The sequence below is a fragment of the Hyla sarda genome, chromosome 6 (genome assembly GCF_029499605.1).
Source record: "Hyla sarda isolate aHylSar1 chromosome 6, aHylSar1.hap1, whole genome shotgun sequence".
Taxonomy (NCBI): Eukaryota; Metazoa; Chordata; class Amphibia; order Anura; family Hylidae; genus Hyla; species Hyla sarda.
In genome coordinates this window covers 106,318,958-106,345,636 of record NC_079194.1, presented here as the reverse complement: position 1 = coordinate 106,345,636, position 26,679 = coordinate 106,318,958, and the positions used below count along the sequence as shown (strand labels likewise).

The 26,679-nt window shown below is 43.3% G+C and overlaps 1 protein-coding gene across 4 annotated transcripts in view; it reads left to right on the top strand.

Annotated features, from left to right (window-relative positions):
* Positions 1-26,679, top strand: part of FRMD4B (FERM domain containing 4B) — a 268,753-nt gene that overhangs the window by 95,300 nt on the left and 146,774 nt on the right. For 3 of the 4 annotated variants that reach the window (XM_056524587.1, XM_056524586.1, XM_056524588.1), the window contains exons 2-4: positions 1,271-1,336; positions 5,786-5,880; positions 10,855-10,947. In XM_056524587.1, the coding sequence (XP_056380562.1) occupies positions 1,271-1,336; positions 5,786-5,880; positions 10,855-10,947 (254 nt within the window). Of the gene's footprint in view, positions 1-1,270; positions 1,337-5,785; positions 5,881-10,098; positions 10,386-10,854; positions 10,948-26,679 lie in introns of those variants that run through there. The other variant, XM_056524589.1, reaches the window with a different exon arrangement.

Below are 26,679 nucleotides of genomic sequence, written 5' to 3'. Positions count from 1 at the left end.
GACTGCGTCGGAAATGGGCACACAGTAGTGACTCCAAAGCAGAGACTGTACTGTTAATGCCAGCCGTGCATTATCAGTGCAGTCTACGGGATTAGAGCAGGTAAAGGACGGGCAATGACATAAGTTCACAGGTCCTGCACCCAGGGACCAGTGCAAACAAGTGTAGAGAGCAGGGGAGCTGCTGAGGAGGTACAGAGGAGTTGAAAGCACTGAACCTTCCTCTTTTAAATTCAGCAACTCCTGTGCTATCTGCATACTATGTCCCAGGAAAATGATTGGCTGTGGTGTTAGTTTGTCGCTGGTGGAGAAGTATTCATTGCTACACTGTGGTGTTGGTTTGTCACCAGTAGAGAAGTATTTATTGCTGCACTGTGTACTTTTGTGGCCCTGGTGGAGAGGTATGTTATGCTGCACTGTGGTGTTGGTTTGTCACCAGTAGAGAAGTATTTATTGCTGCACTGTGTACTTTTGAGGCACTGGTGGAGAGGTATGTTATGCTGCACTGTGGTGTTTGTTTGGCGCTGGTTGAGCAACAAGTTGTGTTACACTGTGGTATTTGCTGCTAGGGGATATTATGTGCACTGCATGGTGGTATTTTGTTGAAGCTGTTTGGAGTAATATGGGTGCTGTCTGGCAGAATTTGATGCTGTAAGGTAATTTTTGTTTGCTGGTGAGGCCCCAGCATCATCCCTGATTGGCTGGTGAGGCCCCAGCATCATCACTGATTGGCTGGTGAGGCCCCAGCATCATCACTGATTGGCTGGTGAGGCCGGAGAAGAAAAAATATAACAAGCCCTCATATTCATCATCTTTGTAATGTATGTTAAAGGAATACTCCAGCCTCTAAAAAATGTATCCACTATCTCTACAGGGTAGAGGATAAGTATCTCATTGTAATGTAGTCTGAACTCTGGGACCCCTAAATGATCTCAAGAACAGGGCCTCGACTCTCCCCGCAACATAGATCATTGAGTCGACAGGTGCTCCATGCATTGACTATGGGAACACCAGCGATAGCAGAGAACAGCGCAGAGGATATGTTCTTAGGAGCTAGGATATCCCTTTAATTACATCTTTTGCAGTTTGTACTTAATTTACAATCATTTTACATCATATACAGTAGATAATATGCCCCTGTTGCAACTGGAAAGCTACTGTTGATGGTTCTGCTAGACTGCATAGTTTACTGTACTTGCATTAAATACATTGAATGCTTCATTCTATAAACAGACCTAGAGGATGGATTGAAGTTTTTTTTCTTTAAATCTAGATGGCAGAAGGCCGACATTGCAAGGTGCACCTGTTGGACGACCGCAAGTTGGAGCTACTGGTGCAGGTACGAATGCACATTACATCACTTACCAACCTTTTTTTTTTTATTCCTTCCACAGATAGATATTAAGACCAGAAACGTTATAATGCACCAGATGTAAGATGTGTCAGATGAGGCAAAAGCCTCTTAATACATTTGGTTCATCTTTCTACCTGTCCAGACTTTACCTATTAGCACCACTCAATGATAATTATAAATAAGGTGGCAAAACTTAAAGGCCCCTTCAGATAATAAGTAAACAGAGAGGGATATAGGACGTCACTCAGGGTGGAAGAGCCTGTAGGCCACACCAATTGTTTTACCTACTTAGTGACACAATACAGTAAATTACTCATATAGGATATAGTGACGCTAAGTTTAACAGTCACTAATCACCAGGTCTTATTCTACGTTTATTACATTAAAAGTTAAGTTTTAAGGTAGTAAGTTCCCATTGGGACCTTAGTGCCCCAGTTTTTTTGTCAAGGGGTAATTGTGAATATATTGAATTTGTGGTCTCAGACTTACCTGGGTTTTATTGTGTTCAGACTTTAAAATCTACTCCAGTTATAAACTGCAGTACACTTGTGAAATAATTGTTGAATATCTATTAAAGGGGTTCTCTGGTGCTTACACATCTTAACACCTATCCAAAGGATAGGGGATAAGATGTCTGATCGCAGGAGTCCCGCCGCTGGGGACCCCCGGGATCTTGCACGCGGCACCCCGTTTGTAATCAGTCCCCGTAGCATGTTCGCTCCGGGTCTGATTACCGCCCCTCAATGCAAGCCTACGGGAGGGGGCATGACAGCTATCACACCCCCTCCCGTAGGCTTGCATTGAGGGGCGGAGCGTGACGCCACACGCTGCTGGCCTTGTGGTCGTCGGTAATCAGACCCGGAGCGAACACGCTCCAGTGACTGATTACAAACGGGATGCCGCGTGCAAGATCCCGGGGGTCCCCAGTGGCGGGACTCCCGCGATCAGGCATCTTATCCCTTATCCTTTGGATAGGGGATAAGATGTGTAAGCACCGGAGAACCCCTTTAAAATCTGCTAGGCACCACACCCCTTCTGCTAAATCCTGTTTACTTTTAAAGGGGTACTCCACTGCTAGACATGTTATCCCCTATCCAAAGGATAGGGGATAACATGTATGATTGCGGGGGTCCACCCGCTGGTGCACAGAGCAAACTCTGCTCCGTGCCGGAGGACTGGCGAACACAGCCACCACGTCCCCTTCATTCATGTCTATGGGAGGATGGTGACTGCTGTGTACTCGCCGTCACGTCCCCTCCCACAGACATGAATGGAGGGTGGTGTGACTTAACGATTACAGAAGCCCCAGGCTTCCAAAACCGTAGCGCCACAGAGATTGCGGGGGGTTCCTGGAAAACGTGGCCAAACCCCAACAATCAGACATGTTATCCCCTATCCTTTGGATAGAAGATAACATGTCTAGGGGCGAAGTACCCCTTTAAGGGCACATTTACACGAGCGGATTTGATTGTGTGTTTTCTCGCTGCAAGTATGAATAGGGCAGGCTCTCTGCCGCAGACCCCATTAAAGTAAATTTTTTCACAAAAAGCAGCTTGAGCATAAATTAGCAAATTGTGTACACCAGCTACCATACAAGCTTGATAAATTCACCATTCATTCTGTGTTTCGTCAATTAGTTTACATTAAAATCGGCATTGTAAAATCTGCAGCTTCAAAGTATTAAGTATGGGAGAATGTACACTTCTAGTGTTTTAAAGGGAACCTGTCACACTGAAAATACAGTCCAATATGCAGGTATTATATTCTAGAGCAGGAGGAGCTGAGCAGACTGGAAAAAGATCCAGGACAATTTATTCATGTAAATCTCTTCTCATTCTGGGCTAAGTAGTCATGTGGGCGGTTCTAATTAGTGATTTGACTTTGTTACTAACTTTGTGTATGAATGTGGATGTAGAAAGAATCTCTAAGTAGAACCACCCACTTGACTACTTAGCCCAGAAGGAAATTGACAGATTTCTACTTGCACAAAACTGAATATCAATCTGCTCAGCTCCTCCTGCTCGGTGACATGCTGCCTTCAGATTGGACTATATTTTATACGTGACTGATTCCCTTTACCGTATATACTCGAGTATAAGCCGAGTTTTTCAGCACGATTTTTCGTGCTGAAAACACCCCCCTTGGCTTATACTCGAGTGAACTCTCCACCCGCAGTGGTCTTCAACCTGCGGACCTCCAGAGGTTTCAAAACTACAACTCCCAGCAAGCCCGGGCAGCCATCGGCTGTCCGGGCTTGCTGGGAGTTGTAGTTTTGAAACCTCCGGAGGTCTGCAGGTTGAAGACCACTGCGGCTTTCGACATCATCCAGCCCCCTCTCACCCCCTTTAGTTCTGTACAGTACTCACCTCCGCTCGGCGCTGGTCCGGTGCTGCAGGACTGTCCGGAGAGGAGGTGGTCTGGTGGGATAGTGGTTCCGGGCTGCTATCTTCACCGGGGAGGCCTCTTCTAAGCGCTTCGGGCCCGGCCCCAGAATAGTCACGTTGCCTTGACAACGACGCAGAGGTGCGTTCATTGCCAACGTACTTCTGCGTCATTGTCAAGGCAACGCCTCTATTCCGGGCTGCTATCTTCACCGGTGAGGCCTCTTCTAAGCGCTTCGGGCCCGGCCCCAGAATAGTCATGTTGCCTTGACAACGACGCAGAGGTACGTTCATTGCCAACGTACTTCTGCATCATTGTCAAGGCAACGCCTCTATTCTGGGCCTGCAGCGCAGAGAAGAGGCGCCCCCAGTGAAGATAGCAGCCCGGAACCACTATCCCACCGGACGACCTCCCCACCGGACAGTCCTGCAGCACCGGACCAGCGGAGGTGTACAGAACTAAAGGGGGGTGAGAGGGGGCTGGATGATGTCGAAGGCCGCAGTGGTCTTCAACCTGCGGACCTCCGGAGGTTTCAAAACTACAACTCCCAGCAAGCCCGGACAGCCGATGGCTGCCCGGGCTTGCTGGGAGTTGTAGTTTTGAAACCTCTGGAGGTCCGCAGGTTGAAGACCACTGAGGGCGGAGGATGACAAGAGGATGATGAAGGGGGGGGGGGATGATCACAAGAGGATGATGAAGGGGGGGTGGGGATGATGACAAGGGGATGATGAAGGGGGGATGTGTGGGATGATGACAAGGGGATGATGACAGGTGATGATGATGAGGGTCTGGATGATGACAGGCGGTGATGATGATGAGGATGTTAATGACGGGTCTGGATGATGACAGGGGGGGATGATGTATTTCCCACCCTAGGCTTGTACTCGAGTCAATAACTTTTCCTGGGATTTTGGGTTGAAATTAGGGGTCTTGGCTTATACTCGGGTCGGCTTATACTCGAGTATATACGGTAATTAGAAAAAGTAGAATTACTTACTCGAAGACAGTGTTTCCCAGCCAAGGTGCCTCAAGCTGGAGTTGTAGTTTTGCAACAGCTGGAGGCACCCTGGTTGGGTAACATTGCTCTAACAAGATAACTCGAAATTCAGACTTCCATCCAGAAAAACGTAGTTGTCTTGTGTCACATTTCTGTTTTGAATAATGGGCAGCCCTCCCTATCTGGCAAAACACTGGCTAACCTCATACATAAGAATTAAGACTGCCATCTGCTCTGAAAAGCCGCCTGACCCGAGACTAGAAAGTGGTGCCAAGCAGGTGCCTCCAGGACAGTCGGTTTTGCTTGATGTTAACAACAATAACTATGTAATGGTTAATATATGAATCTTTTGTATTAGTCTATCTAGCTATCTCCTATCTTATATCTATTTCATATATATCTATCTATCTGTCTATTTTTCTATCTTTCCTTTATGTATAAAACAAACGGACATTTGCTATTAGGCTATGTTCACACAGCATATTTTCGAGCGTATTTTAATTTAAAAAAAAATATGCATCCAAAAAATTACGGGAAACCAATTTGAAGAATAAATGATGAACAATAGAAGAAAATCACATAAGTTAAAAGTAGTTGTCAAAAAAATATTATCTTTGTTTTAATATACGTCTGCAAAAAATAAGACAGGAAAAACTTTGTGTGAATGTAGCCTTAAAGGAGATCTGCAGCCGTATATAACTTATCCCCGGCTCTGCACGGCTAGTGCTTGTGTAGTTGACCTTACTAAGAGGTCGATAGACACACCCCCTCCATTTAGCTCTATGGGAGAGGTGGGGATACACGAACGCTGCATCTCCCTCTCTCCCTTAGAGATACTTGGAGGGGGAATGATGCTTGCAGCCGACACGCCTCCTGCATGTGGAGAGCCACGGTAGAGCCAGGGCCACGTACAGGCCACTGGGACCCCCCTGATATCAAACACTTATCCCCTATCCTGCAGATAGGGGATAAGTTCTATAACGCTGCAGATCTCCTTTAAAAAAACTGAGAAGAAACTCTTTAAAGCCTAATTCTGGTTCATTTTGTTGTCGCAGCCTAAGCTTATGTCCCGTGAGTTGTTGGACCTGGTGGCCTCACACTTCAATCTAAAGGAAAAGGAATATTTTGGGATCTCATTTGTGGATGACACGTAAGTTTTCGGCAAGTCTGCCTGGTGATATGGTGATACATTCTTCATTCCTGTACAGCCGTATATCTTCACTTCCTTAGGGTGCATTTACATCACTATTTGGGCATACGGATCTGGAGGGAGAATTTTTAAACCAGCTTCTGCCCTATCCCCGCAGAACCCGTACCGCATTACTTTATTAATTTATTAATTTCGCTAAGACCGTCTGACCGACTGGGTTCACACCACATTTTTGCAATACAGTTCCTGTATCAGGTTTTTGATTTAAAAAAAAACTGGTTCCTCAAAACCTGACGTTTTTAACTTTTCCTTCCATTATGAATAAAGTTTCACTTGTTTGATTGAAATTCCAAGAAAACAACTGTGCAAAGTCAAAAACTGTATGGTGAAAACCGGATGAAATCGTATGCACATACAGTTCTGTACGGTTCCCATTGACTCCCATGTTTAAAAAAAAGTATACGTTTCAATACGGTTCCATACGGTTTTCAAATTGAAAATGTATACTGGAACTGTATTGCAAAAACTTTATCTGTATCAGTTTTTGTTGCTGGACTGGAACCACAGGAGACCACAGATTCAGTCCAGCAACAATAACTGATACGGTCAAAAAATGAGCCGACTGAAGTCACTAGCTGACTCCGTTGGGCTGAGTGGAATGAATGGGGTGCGGTGCGAGTCGGGCGGGTATACGGCAGCAGCCAGGTTTTAAATTCTCCCATCGGATCCGGCTGCTGTATGCCCAAATCCTATTGTGAATTCTCCCTTGCTCAGAAGTAAGACACACTGTAGTAGTTGTACATTCAGCCATATTAGCATTAGGCAGCAAAATTCTATTAATTGGGTATCTGAATATCCAGAAAATCCCACACTAAGTTTTAGATACTTTCCTACACCTGTGCAATATCCCAGAACATTTAATAACGTGTCACCTATCAGTCCCCATTGATACAGAAATATAGGAATTTTACTGTCTATGCCTGAATAGAATATAAGAATATTTTGGCAAATGACATCAACTTAGTCATTCATTTTTTTTTTTAAAGGGATATTCCAGGATTTTTATTTTCTTCAGCCTTCGAGCTCACAAGGCCAAGTTATAATACTGTATAATATGCTTCTATTACCTCCGTTCACCGCTTTGTCCCGTTTCTATGCACAGGACCCACACCCAGAAGTGCTGTAGTGCAAGTCTTTTTTATTTTCCTGTTGTCTCTGACCTTTCCCAGCATTCCATGCAGCCAGAGATTAAGGCCGGGTTCACACTTGAGAAGCTCCGGATGGCAGAATTCCGTCTGGAGCGTCCGATTGTGGCCAGCGCCATTGGTTAGGACCGTGCATATATAGGCGGCAATGTCTGGGGAGCGGATTCCGTCAGAACATTGAGCAGGTTCAATGTTCTGGCTGAAATTTTTGCTTGGAATTTCTGACCAGAAAATTCTACAGTGCATATTAAGCTTCATGCAATGGAATATCTGACCAAAATTTCTGAGCGGAATTCCGTTGGGAAATTCCAGTGTGCACCCGGCCTATATGTCACATGGTCTCTAGGGGTGTGGCTCTGTTGCAGTGAGTAGGTGGATAGCAGGGTGGAAGGGATTTACTAAAGTAATGCTATCCACACACCCGCTGCAACAAAGCTACGCCCCCTGGAGACCATGTGACCTTTGACATATTGTTTCTGGCCACATGGAAAAGCTACTGGGAAAGATCAGAGACCAAAATAAAATTGTGTACTTTAGCACTTCTGGATGTGGGTTCCGGGTATGAAAACAGGGCATCGTGGCAAACACAAATAATAGAAGCATATTACACAGTATTACAACTTGGCATCCTGGGCCCAAAGGCTGAATAAAAAAAATAAAAAAATCTGGAATACCCCTTTAAGCACTAAAATATCTAATTTCATCAAAAATCGGATTAACAAGAATCTCAATTAAGTTCTGAGGAAATTATTAATTACCGTCAGCTTGTAGAACCCATTACCCCGCTGCCTGCTCAGTTACATATCGACGAATGATGTGATATTTGCGGGTTCTTTATTAATTATTAACAAACCTGACATAATATTCTCTAGGAATAGAACGAGAGGAATCAATTAGTAGCGATTCATATGTAAAATAGTCTCCCCATCAATACGGCGTTGAATAATTTAATAACGATTAATCAGGACCGGGCATCTGGCTCAGGGGGGTACAGTCATACCAGGCTGTTCATATAGTATACCAGCTATTTCCTGCCATTGATGGCGTTGGCCTTGGCAGTAGAAAAAAAAAGAGAAAGCCCGACGTAAACTGATTTAGGCCGTGGAGTGTAATCTGTCATGTGCATTACACTGCAGTATTGTTCGGGGAGAGATTTGTAATCTTGATAACTGACTGTTATGGGCTTGAGGGACCATTTGTACAGGCAAATCATATTTTCCTCTGACGTTTGGTCGGAGAGAAATAGCTAGTGCGTGACAGTTGTAGACTATGGTGCCTGTGACTATAGGGATAATATGTAAAGGGACAATTTGGAACCCTTTTAATAGAGTTAAGTGATTGGTATTATGAGCAATAACTTAAAGGGGTACACCGGTGGAAAACTTTTTTTTCTTTTTTAAATGAACTGGTGCCAGAAAGTTAAACAGATTTGTAAATTACTTCTGTTAAAAAATTGTAATCCTTTCAGTACTTTTTAGCAGCTGTTTACTACAAAGGAAAAGCTTTATTTAAAAAAAAATATTTGTGTTGTCCACAGTGCTCTCTGCTGACACCTGATGCCCGTATCAGGAACTGTCCAGAGCAGGAGAAAATCCCCATAGCAAACCTATGCTGCTATGGACAGTTCCTGACATGGACAGAGGTGTCAGCAGAGAGCACTGTGGACAACACAAAAAAGAAATTCAAAAAGTAAAGAATTTCCTCTGTAGCATACAGCTGCTAAAAAGTACTAAAAGGATTAAGATTTTTTAATAGAAGTAATTTACAAATCTGTTTAACTTTCTGGCACCATTTCAGGAAAAAAAAAGTTTTCCACCGGAGTACCCCTTTAATCAAGTGTTTCCTAACCAGGGTGCCTCCAGCTGTTGTAAAACTACAACTCCCAGCATGCTGGAGGCACCCTGGTAAGGAAACACTGACCTAGTCTAATGTTATTATTCCCAATTGTAAAGGTTAATAAAGACAACTTTCTGATGATGTGATGGGAGAAGGGCCTGGCACTGAACCGCTTCGCCATCGCATCTATCATCTATCCACAGGTTACATAATCGAGGTCTGATCGCTGGGACCCCCAGTGATCTCAGTGCCCCAGAGACAGTCGAGTACCTCCATTTTTTGATGGGGGTCCTATCAGTAGGACCCCCATTGATCACACATTTATCTCCTATCCTGTGAATAGGCGATGGATAATTTTTGTTTAAAAAACCTGTAATACTTCTTCTATAAAGCTATATACCATCTGCTCTCCCTCTCTGCTACTACACATTCAGAATTTTATCATTACAAATATATATTGTACACAGATATTATTAGTCATTGTCAAATGTTACACCATAAAGGGGTAGTCCAGGGAACTGAACTTGTCCCCATTCTACAGGATAGGGATAAGTGTTTCATAGTGGAGATCTGACCGTTGGGACCCCTTGCGATCTCCTGTATGGGGCCTCTTCTACCCATCGTCAAGACGCTCGACGAGCTCTGGACAAGCGCAAGGGACGGCCTGCTCAGCCAGTCACTGGCCACAGCGATGTCCCGCCACAGCCAGTGATTGACTAAACGGGTCAATACTTGCACTCGTCCAGGAAGTCTGGGGCCGGAGTGCACCAAGGACTGGTAAGTAGACGGGACCCTCTACAGGAGATCGCAGGGGTCCCAGAAGTCGGACTCTCTGCAATCACCTTATCCCATGTCATGTTGATGAGGATAAGTGATAAGTTCAGTTCCTCGGACTACCTCTTTAAAGGGAATCTTTCATCAGTATCACTGACACTATCCTGTTGGTAAAAGCTTGTAGTGCGGGTGACTTTCGTCTTCGGAAAGTCACTACATATAGAAGGGGAGCTTGTGCACGGAGGGGGGGCATCTTCTTTTCAATATTCTTCCTGGATGAATACAAGTGACGCTTACTCAGCCAATCACCAGCTTGCAGCGATGTCCCGCCTCTACTGGTAATTGGCTGAGCGAGGCTTCACTTGCATTCATCCAGGAACGTGGGGGCCAGAGTGTGCAAAGAACACATAAGTAGCCAGGGTCCCATACAGGAGATTCCAAGGGGTCCCAGCAGTCAGGACCCTCCCGCAATTAGATGTTTTAAGAACCAAGTTTCTGGCCCACAGTTATCAATCTACCTTGCTGATTGCAACCAAACAAAATTTAGCTTTCATTTCACCAGAGCTTGTTAAGATATGAAAGCTGATCTGTGATTGGTTGTTATGGGCAAATCCAGACAGTTTTGGTTTCCGGTAGATTGATCAATCTGGGCCAATGTGTTGATTTGCGTCCTATTATGGCTTTGTGGTGGTACAGTATTTTGACACTCAGTTTGGTTGTCATTTCACTCAGTATTTTTTACCAAAAACAGGAGTGGAACCAAAGCAGAAAAAACGAAGGCTACATTCACAATACGGAATATCCGCATGGAGATATTTCGGACAGATATTCCGGCACTAGGGCTGTGCAGACATGCACTGTTACATTGAAAGCAATGCATTTGCGTTGATGTCCGTCCAAAAAATGAGCATTGTTTTGGCGGGTCCAGAGTCTGGAATTTCTGTGGCGGAGTGTGGATGGGTCAACAGAAAACCCATCCATACTGATGGTTGATTCTCGCAGTGGATTTTCCTATCAGAATTCCACTTGTAAATTCCGTAGTGTGAACATAGCCTAATGCAGAGATTATGCCTGTGTTTTGGACCCACTCCAACAGGGCACATGTTAGGGGGACCAGATCTACAGCATACATTCTTACATTCATATGTTCCTCCGGCAGGGGTCAATATGCCTGGCTGCAGTTAGAACAGAGAGTGCTGGACCATGACCTGCCAAAGAAATCTGGCCCTGTAACACTGTATTTTGTTGTAAGGTAAGTTTTCTTTTGCGTTTACAGTTCGTTAAAAAGAAATTTCTGTCATAATAATAATAATAAAAAGATTGGGGGAGATTTATCAAAACCTGTTCAGAGGAAAAGTTGCTGAGTTGCCCATAGCAACCAATCAGATCACTTCTTTCATTTTTCAGAGGCCTTTTCAATAATGAAAGAAGCGATCTGATTGGTTGCTATGGGCAACTCAGCGACTTTTCCTCTGGACAGGTTTTGATAACTCTCCCCCAATGTGTTTTAATTTTGCTCAGTAGCAATGCTTCCCAACCAAGGTGCCTCCAGCTGTAAAAAAAAAAAAACTGCAGCTCCACAACTCCCAGCCTTTGGCTCTCTGGTCATGCTGGGAGTTGTAGTTTCGATCAGATTGCGTCTTTGATTGATTAGATAGCATCTTTTACTTTTCAGAGGCATATCTATCTTTTTATACATGGATACTTAATAAATATACTTTACACTTAATTATTTGAATAGCCCTCTAAGGGGTTCATATTTATAAAAATTCATTATACTAAAAAAGCTTTTATTATAGCGTTGAATTTTAGTTCTCCAGCAGGGTGTGCTATACGCCCATTATCGTCAGCAAGGTGACTCAAGCTTTGCCGATGTATTGCGCACATATGGTCTGCTGGACACGACTTGTCAGTATTGCAGTCCTCTGATGACGGCCTTAGTCAGCGCGATGAGCACATAGATACCATGTGAACTGGGTCAGAGGTATTATACATTATCCTGGATGGAAGCTGGGATTTTATAATTACTTATTATGCAAAACTACAACTCCCAGCATGCTGAGAGTTATTAGACACAGAACACCACAATATATAGTCCTCATAGTCACTAAATCATGGTGATCCATGGTGCCAAGGGTCTCTCTAGCCTAATATTTAGTATAGTTCCAACTGAACTATTTGACACAAAGAAAAAGAGCAATAGCTACTGAAAAAATAATCACTTTATTTCCGGATTCATAATAATAAACCAATTGCTGACGCATCATAAGTATGATTATATAATACTTAGTGATTATGATTATATGCAACTTTAATTATTTTACTCAAATTAATTTATATCATTTAACCGGATATGAATATACAATATCCTTATAATTTTTGTATTCAATCTTTTAGATAGACAAACCTATAATTACTACTGAGTGTTTGTTCGATTCAAATTCTATACGAATATGATAGATTGTTTTGTAATGTTCTTTTGGCCGTGTTTTGTTTTCTTTGGCCAACATTTTCTTGTTCTAAAAATGTTCTCAAAAACCAATAAAAATAATTTAAACCAAAATACAGGGAAATTGAAAATGCTAAAAACATGCAAGGAGCAACGTAGCCAAACACCCTTAAATCACAAAATATGCATTACTAACCATATCAAAAAAGTACATGGGGGAGATAGGGTCAGTAAACAACTGATAACTGTATAACTGCAATAAGGAGCACTGAGGGTCTGGGACAACAGTCCTGATCCTGACCTAGTGGTATAACATCACAAAATCATAAATACCATACACTCACCCACATGGTGCGCTGACTCTGCCTGCCCCAACGTACGTTTCGTCTGGCTTGACTTTATCAAGGGACGTGAGGAGAGTTGTAGTTTTGCAACAGCTGGAGGCACCCTGGTCGGGAAACATTGCGCCAGATGTTTCTTACACAAAGAGATAAGCGGTGACAAGTGTGTCTGGCAATTGCTTATCTCCTTTAACATGGTCTACTTAATTCTCAATGATGATAAGCAAAAATGACTGAAAAGCACTGAGTGGTGTTAGAACAATGGAGTTTCAGAATGGCCTCTATCAGGGACTGAGACTAGCAACATCATCACATCCAGCATGTCTGCTTTAACATCACATTTTGATATAGGGGCTGATAATATTGGCTTATCTGTAATCTACGATGAGACCTGGCAGTAAATGCAGTGCCACTAGGGCCGGACTGGCACTCAAACCCCGCCTGCCCATGTACAATATCGCAAACTCCCACCCTCATTTTACTAAAGGCAAGTAATGTCCAGAGCATTTGATCACATCCTAATGTGCCTTATATGGGCACTATCAGATTCAAAAATTTATTATATGTTGTACATCTTGACAAAACATCAACCTTTCTAATATACTTCATAAGAAAATTGTATTTCCTTTTTATAGAAATCATGGCTTGTAAAAAAGACCACTAGAGGCCCCCATACCATCTAGAACATAATCCTGTCAGGCTGTAGCATCATCTTTGTCCAATTTAAAGCATAGGCATGGACAAAAACCAGTAAGTAAGGGTGAGACTAGCACTCCTCTGTGCTCACTCCTGTCCTATCAGACTGCAACATGAAAATAGACAGGAGGGGGTTACAGAGCAGCCATCAGGGATTGGATTAAGAGACACAGCAGACTCAGGGATAAGTATGATTCATGCAGAGTGAGGACACGCCCCCTCCAGAGCACAGAATGGCAAACCAAGTGAACAACAGATAGAAGGTATTTTTAAGAGAAATATAGGTGCTAGACACTTAAAACTGATAGGTACTCTTAAAGCCCTTCCACCCTTTCCATAAAGTCCCTCAGCGAAGGATTGGTTGGGGAGATGAAGTTCCAGGATTCTGCATTGGTGTCCCTTGCACAAAGGTTCCTCTAATAAACTGTATTTGCAAGCTTGTTGCTGTGATGGTAAAGGGGTACTTCGCTGGCCAGAATTCAGAACATTTAGTGGCTGACCCTCGCAGCGCGCACACAGCGTTCGGAATGAAATGTTCTGAATGCTGGCCAGTGGAGTACCCCTTTAACATGTTTTATACCTTGATGGAATGTGATGTCCCCAGTAGAGCAATAGAATCCACTGCACTGCAGAACGTGTTACCCTCATTTTATTGAAGTATTATTACTCCTGGAGTGGAAACAAAAGATTCTAATGACCTTGTTACTGTTCTTTACAATGCCAGACACAGAGAACCATTCACTTTTACAAGCCCCTTAGCAAGCTGTGCCAAAACACTCTAAAAAGGTTTCAATGCAAAAAAAAATTCCTTCGACAATTGTTCATTTTCGGCATTGTTGCGCCACCACAGGAGGAATTAAATATTACATCATTTTATTAAAAAAAAAACAATAGGCAGTCCATGCAAAACATGAAAGCCAAAATTTCCTCCAACATAGCGACGGGATTGAGAGGCGCTGGACACACAGACTGGAGGGATCTCAAGTTTAATCACCTATGATGCAACGCGTTTCACAGTAAGACTGCTTCATCAGGCATCAACACTACGGTATCACACTACAAAGCGCTGTCTGTGCTTTGTTTTATCATGCAAAACATGGACATACTGGGGGGTCCTGAGTGAGCAATGCTATTTGTAACCACTTTCTACCCTGGCTGAAGTATGAGAGTCCTGAACAGGAGACCACAATCTGTTCTTTATTATTTTCTACATAGAGTATTTACATTCACAAGTACTTCCTAATGCTGATGCATGAAGCTACCATTGCAATCTGCGAGGTGGGATTGACAGCAGGGCTTGTATATCACAGCTGATTTTAATTGCATATTGTCCTAGATAAGTGGTTGTCTTTGTGGTGGCCCAGTATGGGAGATGTTACCCCGTACCCTTGCTGCCCTGTCAGGCAGCCTCCTTCAGTGTCCCCATGGTCCCTTGCACCTGTGTCCCCCCCCCCCCCCCATACATATGTTCTGCAGTGTATTGTATTATAAAATGTGTTGTATCTTTAAGAGTTATGTCATGTGATTGTTACCCAGGAGCTACCAGTGACCAGGTGACCCCAAGAGTGACCTATGGGCTCCTTGCTAGTCTCCCCCATATAAGCTCTGGGTGGAGCTAGCCTCGCTCTCTTTCCTTACAAGTCTTTGCTGAGATCCAGTGCAGTAGTGCCTAGTGTATATGTCCAGAGCGTTGGAGGCCTCAAAGTCCAGTTCTGCAGCCACCATCACTTCAAGTAAGCTAAAGTCACATCTTTATGAGTCAGGTCAAGTCAGTCCCTGTCATCTGTCAAGTCAGCGTGGTCTGCATTCAATTGTGCAGTCCTACTAAAAGTACCAGCAAGCCCTTAAGGTCTCTGCGTCACTGGTCACCTCCTTGGGCCCTGGTTGAGCTGTATAGACTTTATCAACTACCCCCAGTAAAGCTACCATTGTCCATAACTTGGCATCGGAGTCTTTCTTGCCCCCATGCCTAGCCCAGGATCCAGCGGTATACCTTCGGGTGGTTTTAGGCTAAACCACTCCCTGGCGCCACGAATACAAGGGGTTAAAGCATCTACCCCTATGGTAACAACATCTGCCCTCATCACACCCCGCTACCACATCTTCCTAAGCCCTGCCTTTATAAACACTAGAAGCGTGGGCTAATGATGGCCGGATGGTCTAGTTACTCATCTGAACTTCATGCAATGAGTTGCACCCATTCTATCACAATAAGACTAGAAATAAATAATTACCATTATATAATATGTAGAGGAAAGGGCATCTTGTTTAAACAAGCAGACTGGTCATACTGGTTTTGTGAGTTTTACTGCTGGTTAAGTCTGCAGCAAACACTGTTGGAAATGTAAGAAAAACAAAAAAAGTTGCTTGACCAGGGAGAGAACTGCAAGCCGCGTGACCACTAGGACAAATGAATGGACATGGCTACAAACTGCCTCGGTCTTCTGTTAGGGAGATGATCACAATCCATTATGGCTTGTGGGAGATATGGAAAGACTACCAGCCACTTTCCCACTGGAAAAGACATTGGAAGGAAGCTCCATGGTTAGTATAGAGTCACAGCTAGGATTTTCCTTAACCCAGGGCAAAGATTCAGGGTTGCTGGCTTTTCAACCTTGACCAAGGCAGAGTGGATTTTTGGCACCCTACTGGCAGACATCACCAAGAGCATATGCCCCACCAGCTGTCCACTGGTTAAGCAACATCAATGTTCCAGTACAGAACTGCAATGGATACCAGTATATACCAGTATATACCTCTTCTAATGAATGCAAGTGATTAATCAGGAAGTGGATACTGAATAGAGTTGAATGTATAAGTTGTCAGCAGTATTATACACTATAAATACATGTTATACAATTAATCAGCACAGAATTTTGGCACCGAAGGGTGAACATTCTCTGTAATGGCGCATTTACACTACAGAATGTCTGTCCGGATAAATTCTGTGCGGATGTTCCGTGCACTGCAGGCGCCAACTGATTGAGTCAGCACTAGGAACGCTTGGACATGTGCCATCTCCATAGATGGCATTGAATGATCATTCTTTTAACAGGGACTGGAATTTTCCACCGCGGAAAGCACAGTGCAGCAGAAACCCTTTGAAGACTATAGGAAGCTGCTGCGCTGAAATTTCTGAGTAGAAATTATGTAGTGTGAATGTGTCCTAAGTCTATTTCCTTTTACCCTTTTCCATTAGATGTGTATGTATAGAATATGTATTTCTAATTGTATGTTTTTATGGTTGTAGTTATCATTATAACTTTAGTTTATGCTACTCATAGTGTTCTTCAATGTTGTGACTGACAAGAAGCCGGGAAAATATCTGCCCCTATGATCTTTACTTTGCCTCACAAATCTCAGGGTCATTTGCATACACATGTGTGACTGATATTGCAGGATGATATTGGCAGGTCATACCAGGGCCAGGGCAGGTTGGCATATTGCCAGTTGGGGACAAGCATTAGGGTGTGTTCACAGTAAGGTATTATTGAATACAAAGCCAGAAATGGAGGACGTGTATAAAGGAAAGACTAGAAATTCTAATCTTTTCAAATTCATTTAATTATTGCATTTAAAAACCAAACCTGAATGTGTAAACACATCCTTAGCTACCACTATACAAGCACCAATATAACCTATAACACCGCCATGCAGTGATTATGTAGTGCTCAGATACCAGGTCTATACAAGTAGCCTACAGATTTTATCATCTCACTGCAGATAATACAGGAATATACTAGGTGTAGTGACAGGGAGAATTCATCACATTACATCCAGTGACTCACAGGGCACGTCTTCCTTAATTGTAGATGTTCTATTCCTTTTTATCTTGGCCAGACCGATATAACGACTTCTCCTGATCACTGGCCTGACCCCAAAAATTAGTCAGACCCCAAACCTGACCCTTAAATTAATCACATCACAGGCCATTTCTCAAATGAAATATATTTCTTGGTCTGATGCATTTTACACCCCCTTTAATCCTGAGAATGAAAGGTTAATGAAATAAAAAATAATACTTACACCCCTTACACAGACGCAATCACACATTTCTTCGCCACCTACACATATGCACTCACATACACCCTCTCCACTTACAGACACACACTCACCTTCACCACTTACACATATGCACTCACATACACCCTCTCCACTTACAGACATACACTCACCTTCACCACTTACACATATGCACTCACATACACCCTCTCCACTTACAGACACACACTCACCTTCACCACTTACACATATGCACTCACATACACCCTCTCCACTTACAGACATACACTCACCTTCACCACTTACACATATGCACTCACATACACCCTCTCCACTTACAGACATACACTCACCTTCACCACTTACACATATGCACTCACATACACCCTCTCCACTTACAGACACACACTCACCTTCACCAATTACACAGATGTACTCACATACACCCTCTCCACTTACAGACACACACTCACCTTCACCACTTACACATATGCACTCACATACACCCTCTTCACTTACAGACATACACTCACCTTCACCACTTACACAGATGCACTCACATACACCCTCTCCACTTACAGACATACACTCACTTTCACCACTTACACAGATGTACTCACATACAACCTCACCACTTACAGACATACACTCACCTTCACCACTTACACAGATGCACTCACATACAACCTCGCCACTTACAGACATACACTCACCTTCACCACTTACACAGATGTACTCACATACAACCTCGCCACTTACAGACACACACTCACCATCGCCACTTACACATACACACTCACATACACAATAGCCACATACAAGCACACTTACCTTTGCCACTTACACAGACACAGTCACATACACCCTCGCCACTTACAGACATACACTCACCTTCACCACTTACACAGATGTACTCACATACAACCTCGCCACTTACAGACACACACTCACCATCGCCACTTACACATACACACTCACATACACCCTAGCCACATACAAGCACACTTACCTTTGCCACTTACACAGACACAGTCACATACACCCTCTCCACTTACAGACATACACTCACCTTTACCACTTACACAGATGTACTCACATACAACCTCGTCACTTACAGACACACACTCACCATCGCCACTTACACATACACACTCACATACACCCTAGCCACTTACAAGCACACTTACCTTAGCCACTTACACAGAAACACTCACATACACCCTGGCCACTTACAGGCACACTTAAAGGGTACATCTCATCAAAAAAACTTTTGATATATTATAGATTAATGTATGCAGAATAGCTTTTCAATTGCATGTTATTAAAAATATGCTTCTTTCTATTTAATTTTCCACTTTGAAGAAATGACCACTAGGGGTCTCCCTACCAGTCCTGGCAGCAAGCATTTCAGACTCATGCTGGAGTCCTAAACACTACGAGCTGCCAGTCTGCTTTGTTCACAAAGGAGAACACTCAGAGCTGCCAGCCTGCTTTGTTCACAGCCTGTTTGGCTGTGAACAAAGCAGGCTTGCAGTTCTGAGTGTTTAGGATTCCAGCATGACTCAGAAATGCTTGCTGACAGGACTGATCGGGAAAAATACAATAGAAAGAAGCATATTTTTCATTAACATGCTATTGGAAAGTTATTCAACATTCATTAATCTAAAATATATCAAAAGTTTATTTGATGAGAGGTACCCTTTAACTTCGCCACCTACGCAGGCGCACTCACACTCGCCATCGTCATTTACAGATGCCCTCATACATACCTTTACTATACATACATATTCATATACATGTATACACAATCGCATAAAGAAATGAATGTTCATATCCAGGGCTCAAGTCCTGCAGGAACGTGTGGGAACTGAGTTCCTGCACTTTTTCCACAGCAGGAACACCATTCCCATTACCAGGAGTCCTGCAGGACCAGCCCTTATGTGGAAGAGTTTCCACACTTTTTTTCCCAGGACTTGACCCCTGTGTATACCTTACTGCTGGTGAGGCAGGACATGGCAGCAGCTTGGGACATGATGAGATGAATAGAAAGGTCCCAAAGGGTCCACACTTCTGGTGCACTGGGTGCAGATTGACGTAAGTTCTCATTGGTTGATAAGTGTGTCCATGAGTCTAAGGAGGGCGTTCATTGGTAGACACCTAAAGAAAACTTATTTTTATTACCATGTCCCCCTTCCATTCTGTTGTAAGATGGCGCCCTAGGCAGTTGCTTACCCTGCCTACCCCTTGTCCCAGCCCTGGGGAATATCCCATAACCAGTAATAATTAAGTAGATACCAGTAGACTTCATATCTTGTAACTAGTAGTGAGCAGATCCAAGTTGACCTAACTCCGGAACCAGTAGGATCACAGATAACTTCAATACTGGGGGACTACTAAGACGTTTAATTCTATTTACAGCAAGTCTGAGTTTCCATTGAGTTACAAGAATGTACCTGTCTGATACCCTGCAGTCTTTTCTGAACACGAAATTGACACCGAGATGACCTTCCGTATCCAATTCCAGACAATGAAGATGTCTGTTCTTTATTCTGTATTGCTCACATCTTCACACATTTTTACTGTGTAACACACAATAAAAGACCCTGGAGGGAAAAAAAAGTGTACGGTTTCATAGATATCTCACTGCAGGGAGATGCAGCAATAGGATATTGTATATGATATAGAATATGTCGGACAAAGCTGTAATTGTGGCAGTGGAATAAATGTGGGTTGGCTCATATCTACTCCAAAGTTAGAAAGACCTGCAAAGTACAGATCAAACCGGTGAAGTATAAAGCCAGCTATAGATATGAGAGAAAGGTCAGACAAAATGCTTCATCATTGTTTGAAAATTATAAGCGATCATTTGCAATAATCGGCGTCCAGGTTGGATTTTTTAGGCCTTTTTGAGACCTGGAAAAAACAAAAACTGATCATTTGCTTATTTTGCACTAGGGGAATAAATAAAAAGTTTTTGCACATAAAAACAAGTAAAAAAGTACTAATAGTACTAACAAAAAAGTGTACTCAGTTGCCCCAATCCCCTAGCACTGTCCTTCGATGGCTCCCGGTCTGATAGCTTAGCACTTCCTGGTCTTGTTCTTATATTTGTACTTTTTATCTATTTTATACCCAAAATATGTAGCATCAAGCACTGAATTTTCTAAAGTTGCATTACTCATCTGACTTCAGGAACCGATCCTTAGTTACAACCTTAGTCATCTTCTAGAGCTGTGGCCTCCTAACTGTGGGCCTCCAGATGTTGCCATTGGCTGCCGAGGCATGATGGGAGTTGTAGTTTTCCAACATCTGGAAGTCCACAGTTTGGTGACCACTGCTCTAGCGCCTTCACAATTTCTGCTAGTTGTTATTGGAAACAGTCAACAAGTTATAAACCCTTAAAAGCTTAGTTGTGGGCATATAATTCTGGGGGACATTTTCAACATCCCTTAGTATGATGTCTCCTCACCATCCTATATACCCATTTATCAAGGTTCTTCAAGGGTTTTCTTTTTCCTTCTTCCTTATTGATGTTCATGTTGTTGTTTTTTTTTTTTTTATTCTTTGTTATTTCTGGTGCGTGCTAGACCTAGTTTCACATTTTCTTGTTCCAGCAGGTTTTGTGCTGATATTGGGCCCACAAGAAATGCTGGAGGATTTTAGGTCTGAAGTCTGCAACAAATTAATATTTTTAAAGTGTAGTTTGACATGGTTGTTGTCACTTAGTTGATAATCCCAAGTGACAAAGAATAGGCTTAATTCTATTTAACAATCCTGAAAGGAAGGTGTAGTTGAGACGGTAAAGATTGGAAGACTTTTAGTGAGTTATTACTCAAGTATACTGTAAGACCATGTTGACAATACGGAATGTCCGTGCAGAATTCCGCCGGAATATTCCGCAGGGACATTCCGCTGCAGCAGAGTCTTATTGATTTTAATGGGATTCTGCTGCATTGTGCATACGGCGAAATTTCCACGGCAATCCCGATTCTGGTGTCTGCAAAAAGAATATTCCTTCTGCAGAGTCTGCTGGAAAATATATTGTCCTCTATGAAACGGCACATATCCGAGCAGTCCTAGCAGCCACTGAATTATTCAAATGTGCGGAATGTCCGCCTATTTTCGGATGTGTGAACCCTGCCTAATTTTGCAGGTACAATGCCTGTCCTTGCAGCCAAGACTCTCACAGATCTTCTCTCCTTTATTCTACAGGGAGGGATCCTTTCTACATATATCTCTCTCTATGAGCCTCTACCAGCAAAAATGTTGTGAGGCCTCTGTTAGTGTCACGGCTTTGACAGGGCTCACTCTTTCTCCCAGATCTTCAGTCGCTCGTTCTCCACTTATCAGACTCTGGGGGAGATTTATCAAAGGATTTAGACTGTTTTTTCCTGTCTAAATTTGTCGCACAGAAAGTCGCAGTCTAAATATGTGCGACTTTTGTTGTGGAGGATTTTTAGAACATGATGCATGCAAGTCTATTTTAGACGGAAATGCATTGGAAAATGCATTGGTGCTGAATTTATCAAGTGCAACTTTTGTGCGACAAGTCGCATCTGCCCAAAATACGCTGAAATGTCAGACCATGTTGGAGCAGGTCTAAATGCAGTTTAAGCTGTAGACCCTGAAGTCTGAGCACAGAATTTATCAAGGGCTGTGAGACCTTTGATAAATTAGGAGCACAATAGACAGGAGACTACCACATGCGCTGGTCTATAAGCATACCCAGAATAGACTAGATTAGTAAATGTCCCCCTCTGTTTCTGTTTTACATCCATCCCAGCCCTAAACTCATTATTCACTCTGAAAAACAGTCTTGTACTTACAAGATCAGCTCCTAGAAGGATCAGGTTACATGCTGCCCATAGAGGTCAATAGAGGGGGAAGGGGAAGTGGTTGGAGAGGGCCAGTGACGGAGACTATAGAGAGACTACATGAGCTTACTTTGAGTATTATATCTCTCACAGGGCTTGATTCACAGCTTAGATTACTTATTACCGTTCTATAATGTTGTCCATGTGGCTATTGCTTTAAAGGGTGTGCTACAGAGATGTAGGGGTGCAGGATCTTGCATGTGTGTGTGAAGTGTATGTGACACATGATCTCAGCTAGTTTCCACCAACTAGCTCAGGGACAACTGAACATTAGAAATGGAGACTGCAGAGGAGAAATCTGACCAACACTGCTATATAGAAAATATAATGTCTATAAATAGTGCAACTCCTCATCTAGACACACATGACAGTTTATCATGAAACCTTACTTAAATCAACAGGTACACTTTTACTTTGGGAAACTAACCATTTTCCATAAACATTTCAGGTGTGAGCCCCGCCATACCATACAAGTTTCTGCGTCATAATGCAAACTCTGTAACTGGGTCCCCACCTCACATGCCCTTCATTATACCGATGTCTTCTTATGTGACAGAGGTGACTTTGGCCCTCAGGCTATTTATGCACATCCTATAGCTACTTTTCTAATGGGGCCAATCAGACTGGGCCCCTTTACAGCATACAAATCTATGCAAGCATATACGAAACCAATGTTTTAGGAACACAGCTTTAGTATAGCATGATTCCTAAGGACAATATCAGATTGTAATGGAAATAATTACATAAAGTCCATTCAATAGAATCCGGCACAATGTGGAGTAATTACACCATAGACAAGACGTAATAACAGCTTGCGTATCTGAAAAATAATGACACATTTTACCACAAACATCTCCAAGATCCCATGACAGTGACATCAGTCATTGTCATGGACAGTGGTTATCTTATCTGTTTATACCATGCGGGGCTAATATTAGTAGTTACGCTTTAATTACATTAGTTTGTAAAAAAAAAAACTACAAGACGGATCCTCTAATCTACAATATTAGACCGCAGCTCTTGTTCCTGAGACGAAGAACCCACTTATCTCTGTAGAACACCAGTTCAATGCTGTCAGTTCCGCCACTGACAAAACAGTTATACCACTGGGAGTCATCCGCGGTCCTCAAACAAAAGACTCGCTGTCCTAATTGTATCCCACTGGTATAAAATCTTCATGTTCAATAATGATAATATTTAAAGGGTCTCACAGGCGAATACATCTAAAAAAAAAAAAAAAATATTGAATTTTCTTTGTGGCTTGTAATAATTGGTGGTAAAAGGGGATTTAAATAAAAATGACATCCCCCCAGAATATGCAGAAGTATTTTCATGCTGTAATAAGATTAGGGGCATTCAATTACAAATTAGTTGTCATAGAATTATAGAATATGGACAATCACTTTTAGTTAGAAAATAAGCTGGCCACAATGTGTCTTACTGTAAGCACTCAAATGGAATATGTCGGGGACCCCAACAGCAATAATTCAATTTCCCTCTAGTGCCACCTCAGGGGAAATGAAGCATTACACAGATCCTATTAAATTTATGTGGCTGTTACATTGGCACATATTGGAGTCCTGCATCGGGATTGGGATCCTGTGAGTCCCAGAGGACCCAATAAAAAATGTACGGGCGGTAATGAGGTTGGAGCAAAACAGTACAGAACATACAGCGGGTCCCGCAAAATACAGCGCAGTCCCGCAAACCTCTAAAATGCTACATTGGGTAATGGCACAAGTGGGTACTAGTTATAAAAACTGTGACAAAATGTTTGCAGGGGCTGGCGGGAGTGGAGCACACACCTTGCGGGAATGGGCAGGAGTGGAACACATACCTTGCAGGAGCAGGCGGGATTTGACACACATGTTGCTGGGGTGGGCAGGAGTGGAGCACAAGTAGTGACGGGTATGGAAGGGCAGATGTTATTAATCCTTTGTGATCGTGAAGCCAGCCGAGGTATAGCCGTATTATTCCTTGGCAAGGCATGGGGCAAATAATCACTACGACGCAAGGTAACGGAACAATGGCTCTTTACTGAGGCAGACAAAGTATACAGCTCAGTTCAGCACCAGGGAGATGCAGGGTGAATTTAGGGAAGCGTATAGGCTTGCTGGGACTTGTAGTTGTAATTGACTTGACTGAGGCAGCCACGCTTGTATTAAGTAATTGACAGACTTGACTATCTTGACTGGACTTGGACTTCTGTAGTTTCCCCACTGGTTTAGTTTCTACCTTGCAGCTTTGACTTTCACTACAGGTGAAGGGGTTAACTTGTGGTAGAAGAGTGGTTGCAGGACTAGGCCCCAGGCCTCCTTCTGGATCACAAAGACAAACTCCTCATCTCTTTACTTCACTGTACCTCAGCTAGATCTGACTAGGCTAGCTCCTAACAGCTCTGTATGAGAGGAATTTAGAGATGTCCCATTGGCTACTGACAAGTCACCGGTTCACCTTGCATACTTCCCTTGACAACAAAGGTCCTTAGTAACACAGATATAAGTTAACAGTGCATAAACAATACATTATATTAACTCTGGTATAACAATACATTAGTAATACAATCCTTAATGCAATAAAGAGAGTTCTAGGGAGAGGGGACCGTTGACGGACATTGAGGTGGATCTGCCTGACAGGATGGGCAGAAGTACAGCAGAATACATGACTTCTGTACTGGGTTACCACAAACTCCCCCTCTAGAAGAAAGCTGTCCTCGGTGCAATGTCCTGGATGCAGATATAGTGAAATGGCCTAATGGGCCTGGATTAGAACACACAATAGTTCCTGGGGCATTTTGTAATAAACAAGGGTGTTAGAGTTCATGTGGCACTTGTACAAATATCCTGACATACTCCATTGAAATGGATGAATAATAGGAGGAAATTAACTGTTCTTGTAACAGTTTGGTTGTGAAGGGTTCTATGTACCTTTTGTACTGACATTTAACCTTTTAATACTGTACCAACATTTAAAGTATATGAACATGTTTACTTACTGACTATACATATACATTAATGAAACTTTGTACACATTTCTAGTTATATGACATGACACATTTCGGATCGGGCTGTCCGTGCCTCCCCCTCATCAGGTGGAAGGGTGTATACCCAGTGGAACAGTGGATGGTGTTGTTGTATATCAGCTCAGGTAGTAGTTGAGGCCACTACTCATGACGTGACACAGAGGCTGCTCGCAGCATATGGATGAACACTTGGTTAATCCTTTCACACAACCCATTTCCTTGGGGGTGATAGGCAGTGGTTCTGAACTTCTTACAATCGTGGAATTGACAGAGTTCTTGAAATAGTTGGGCCTCGAAGGCCGGTCCACGGTCAGGCATCCCAGCGTTTGTACCCACTTGGAGTAGAACATTTGGGCTGCCGTCTTGTCCATGAGATCTTTGACTGGAACAACGACAACCCACTTGGAGAAGTGGTCGACTATGGTGAGGGCATAGGTGTACTCGGATCGGGTAGGAGCCAATTTCACGTTGTCTAGCGCAACCATCCGGTTAGGTCTGTTGCTCTGGATGGGATGGAGGGGTGCCCTTGCGTCTTTACTACATTCTTGGTAACGTTGCAGTAGAATCTTCTCCAAACTGTGGCTTCTGTCTTATGGACTCCGAAGTGTCCCAGCTGGTCATGGTAGGTGTTGAGGACCACAGCCGCATCTCTTCTAGTAGTCAGAATCTGATGTAGATGTTCAACGGAGACCGGATCCAAGGAATTGCAATACAACAGCCCTTTGTGCATAAACTGTCATTTTCTCTGACGCCACAGTCGTTTCAACTCATAGTCACAATGGGCCCGCCGCAGTCTGGTCGGCACCTTCTTCGCCAGGAGGTAATGCATCAAGTCTCCCATGACTCGGCTTTCATCTTGCAGAGTCTTCCAGGTATAGAGATCCTCTTTAACCTTCTCTGGCCTTGGTTCACCCTCGACAAAGGTAGTGACAACATTTTGATGTGTAAAACACTGATACAGCGGAGGCATCTCCACATCCTCCCACTCAACTTCTTGGGGTGACTCTTTTCCTGGGATCATCCATAATAGCACATCAGCATTGACATTTGACTTGCTGCTTCTATACTTGATAGTGAAGCTGTAGTTGGCTAACCTCGAAGCCCATTGCTGTTCAAGAGCACCAACTTTAGCGGTGTTCAGGTGTGCCAAGGGGTTGTTATTGGTATAGACTGTGAATGGCGTGGCCGCCAAATAATCTTTGAATTTCTCTGTCACCAGGGTGAGAAGTTTCAACTTGAAACAGCTGTAATTGGCATCATTCTTCTCTGCTCCTCGCAGATTCCGACTGGCGTATGCTATCACTCGCTCTTGACCATCTTGGACTTGGGACAGGACAGCTTCTAGGCCTTCAAAACTGGCATCAGTATATAGCCGGAATGGCTGACTGTAGTCCGGATACGCCAAGATGGGTGGCTGTGTCAGCAGACACTTGAGAGCTTGGAACGCTGTCTCTTCCTCTTCGGCCCAGTCAATAGGGAGTCTTCCATTATAATTCTCCTTCGCTTTCCCCAGCAGGAGAGCTGTAAGGGGTTCTGCAATTTGTGCGAAGTGTGTGATAAACGGGCGGTAGTAGCCAGTGAATCCCAGGAAGCTCCTGAC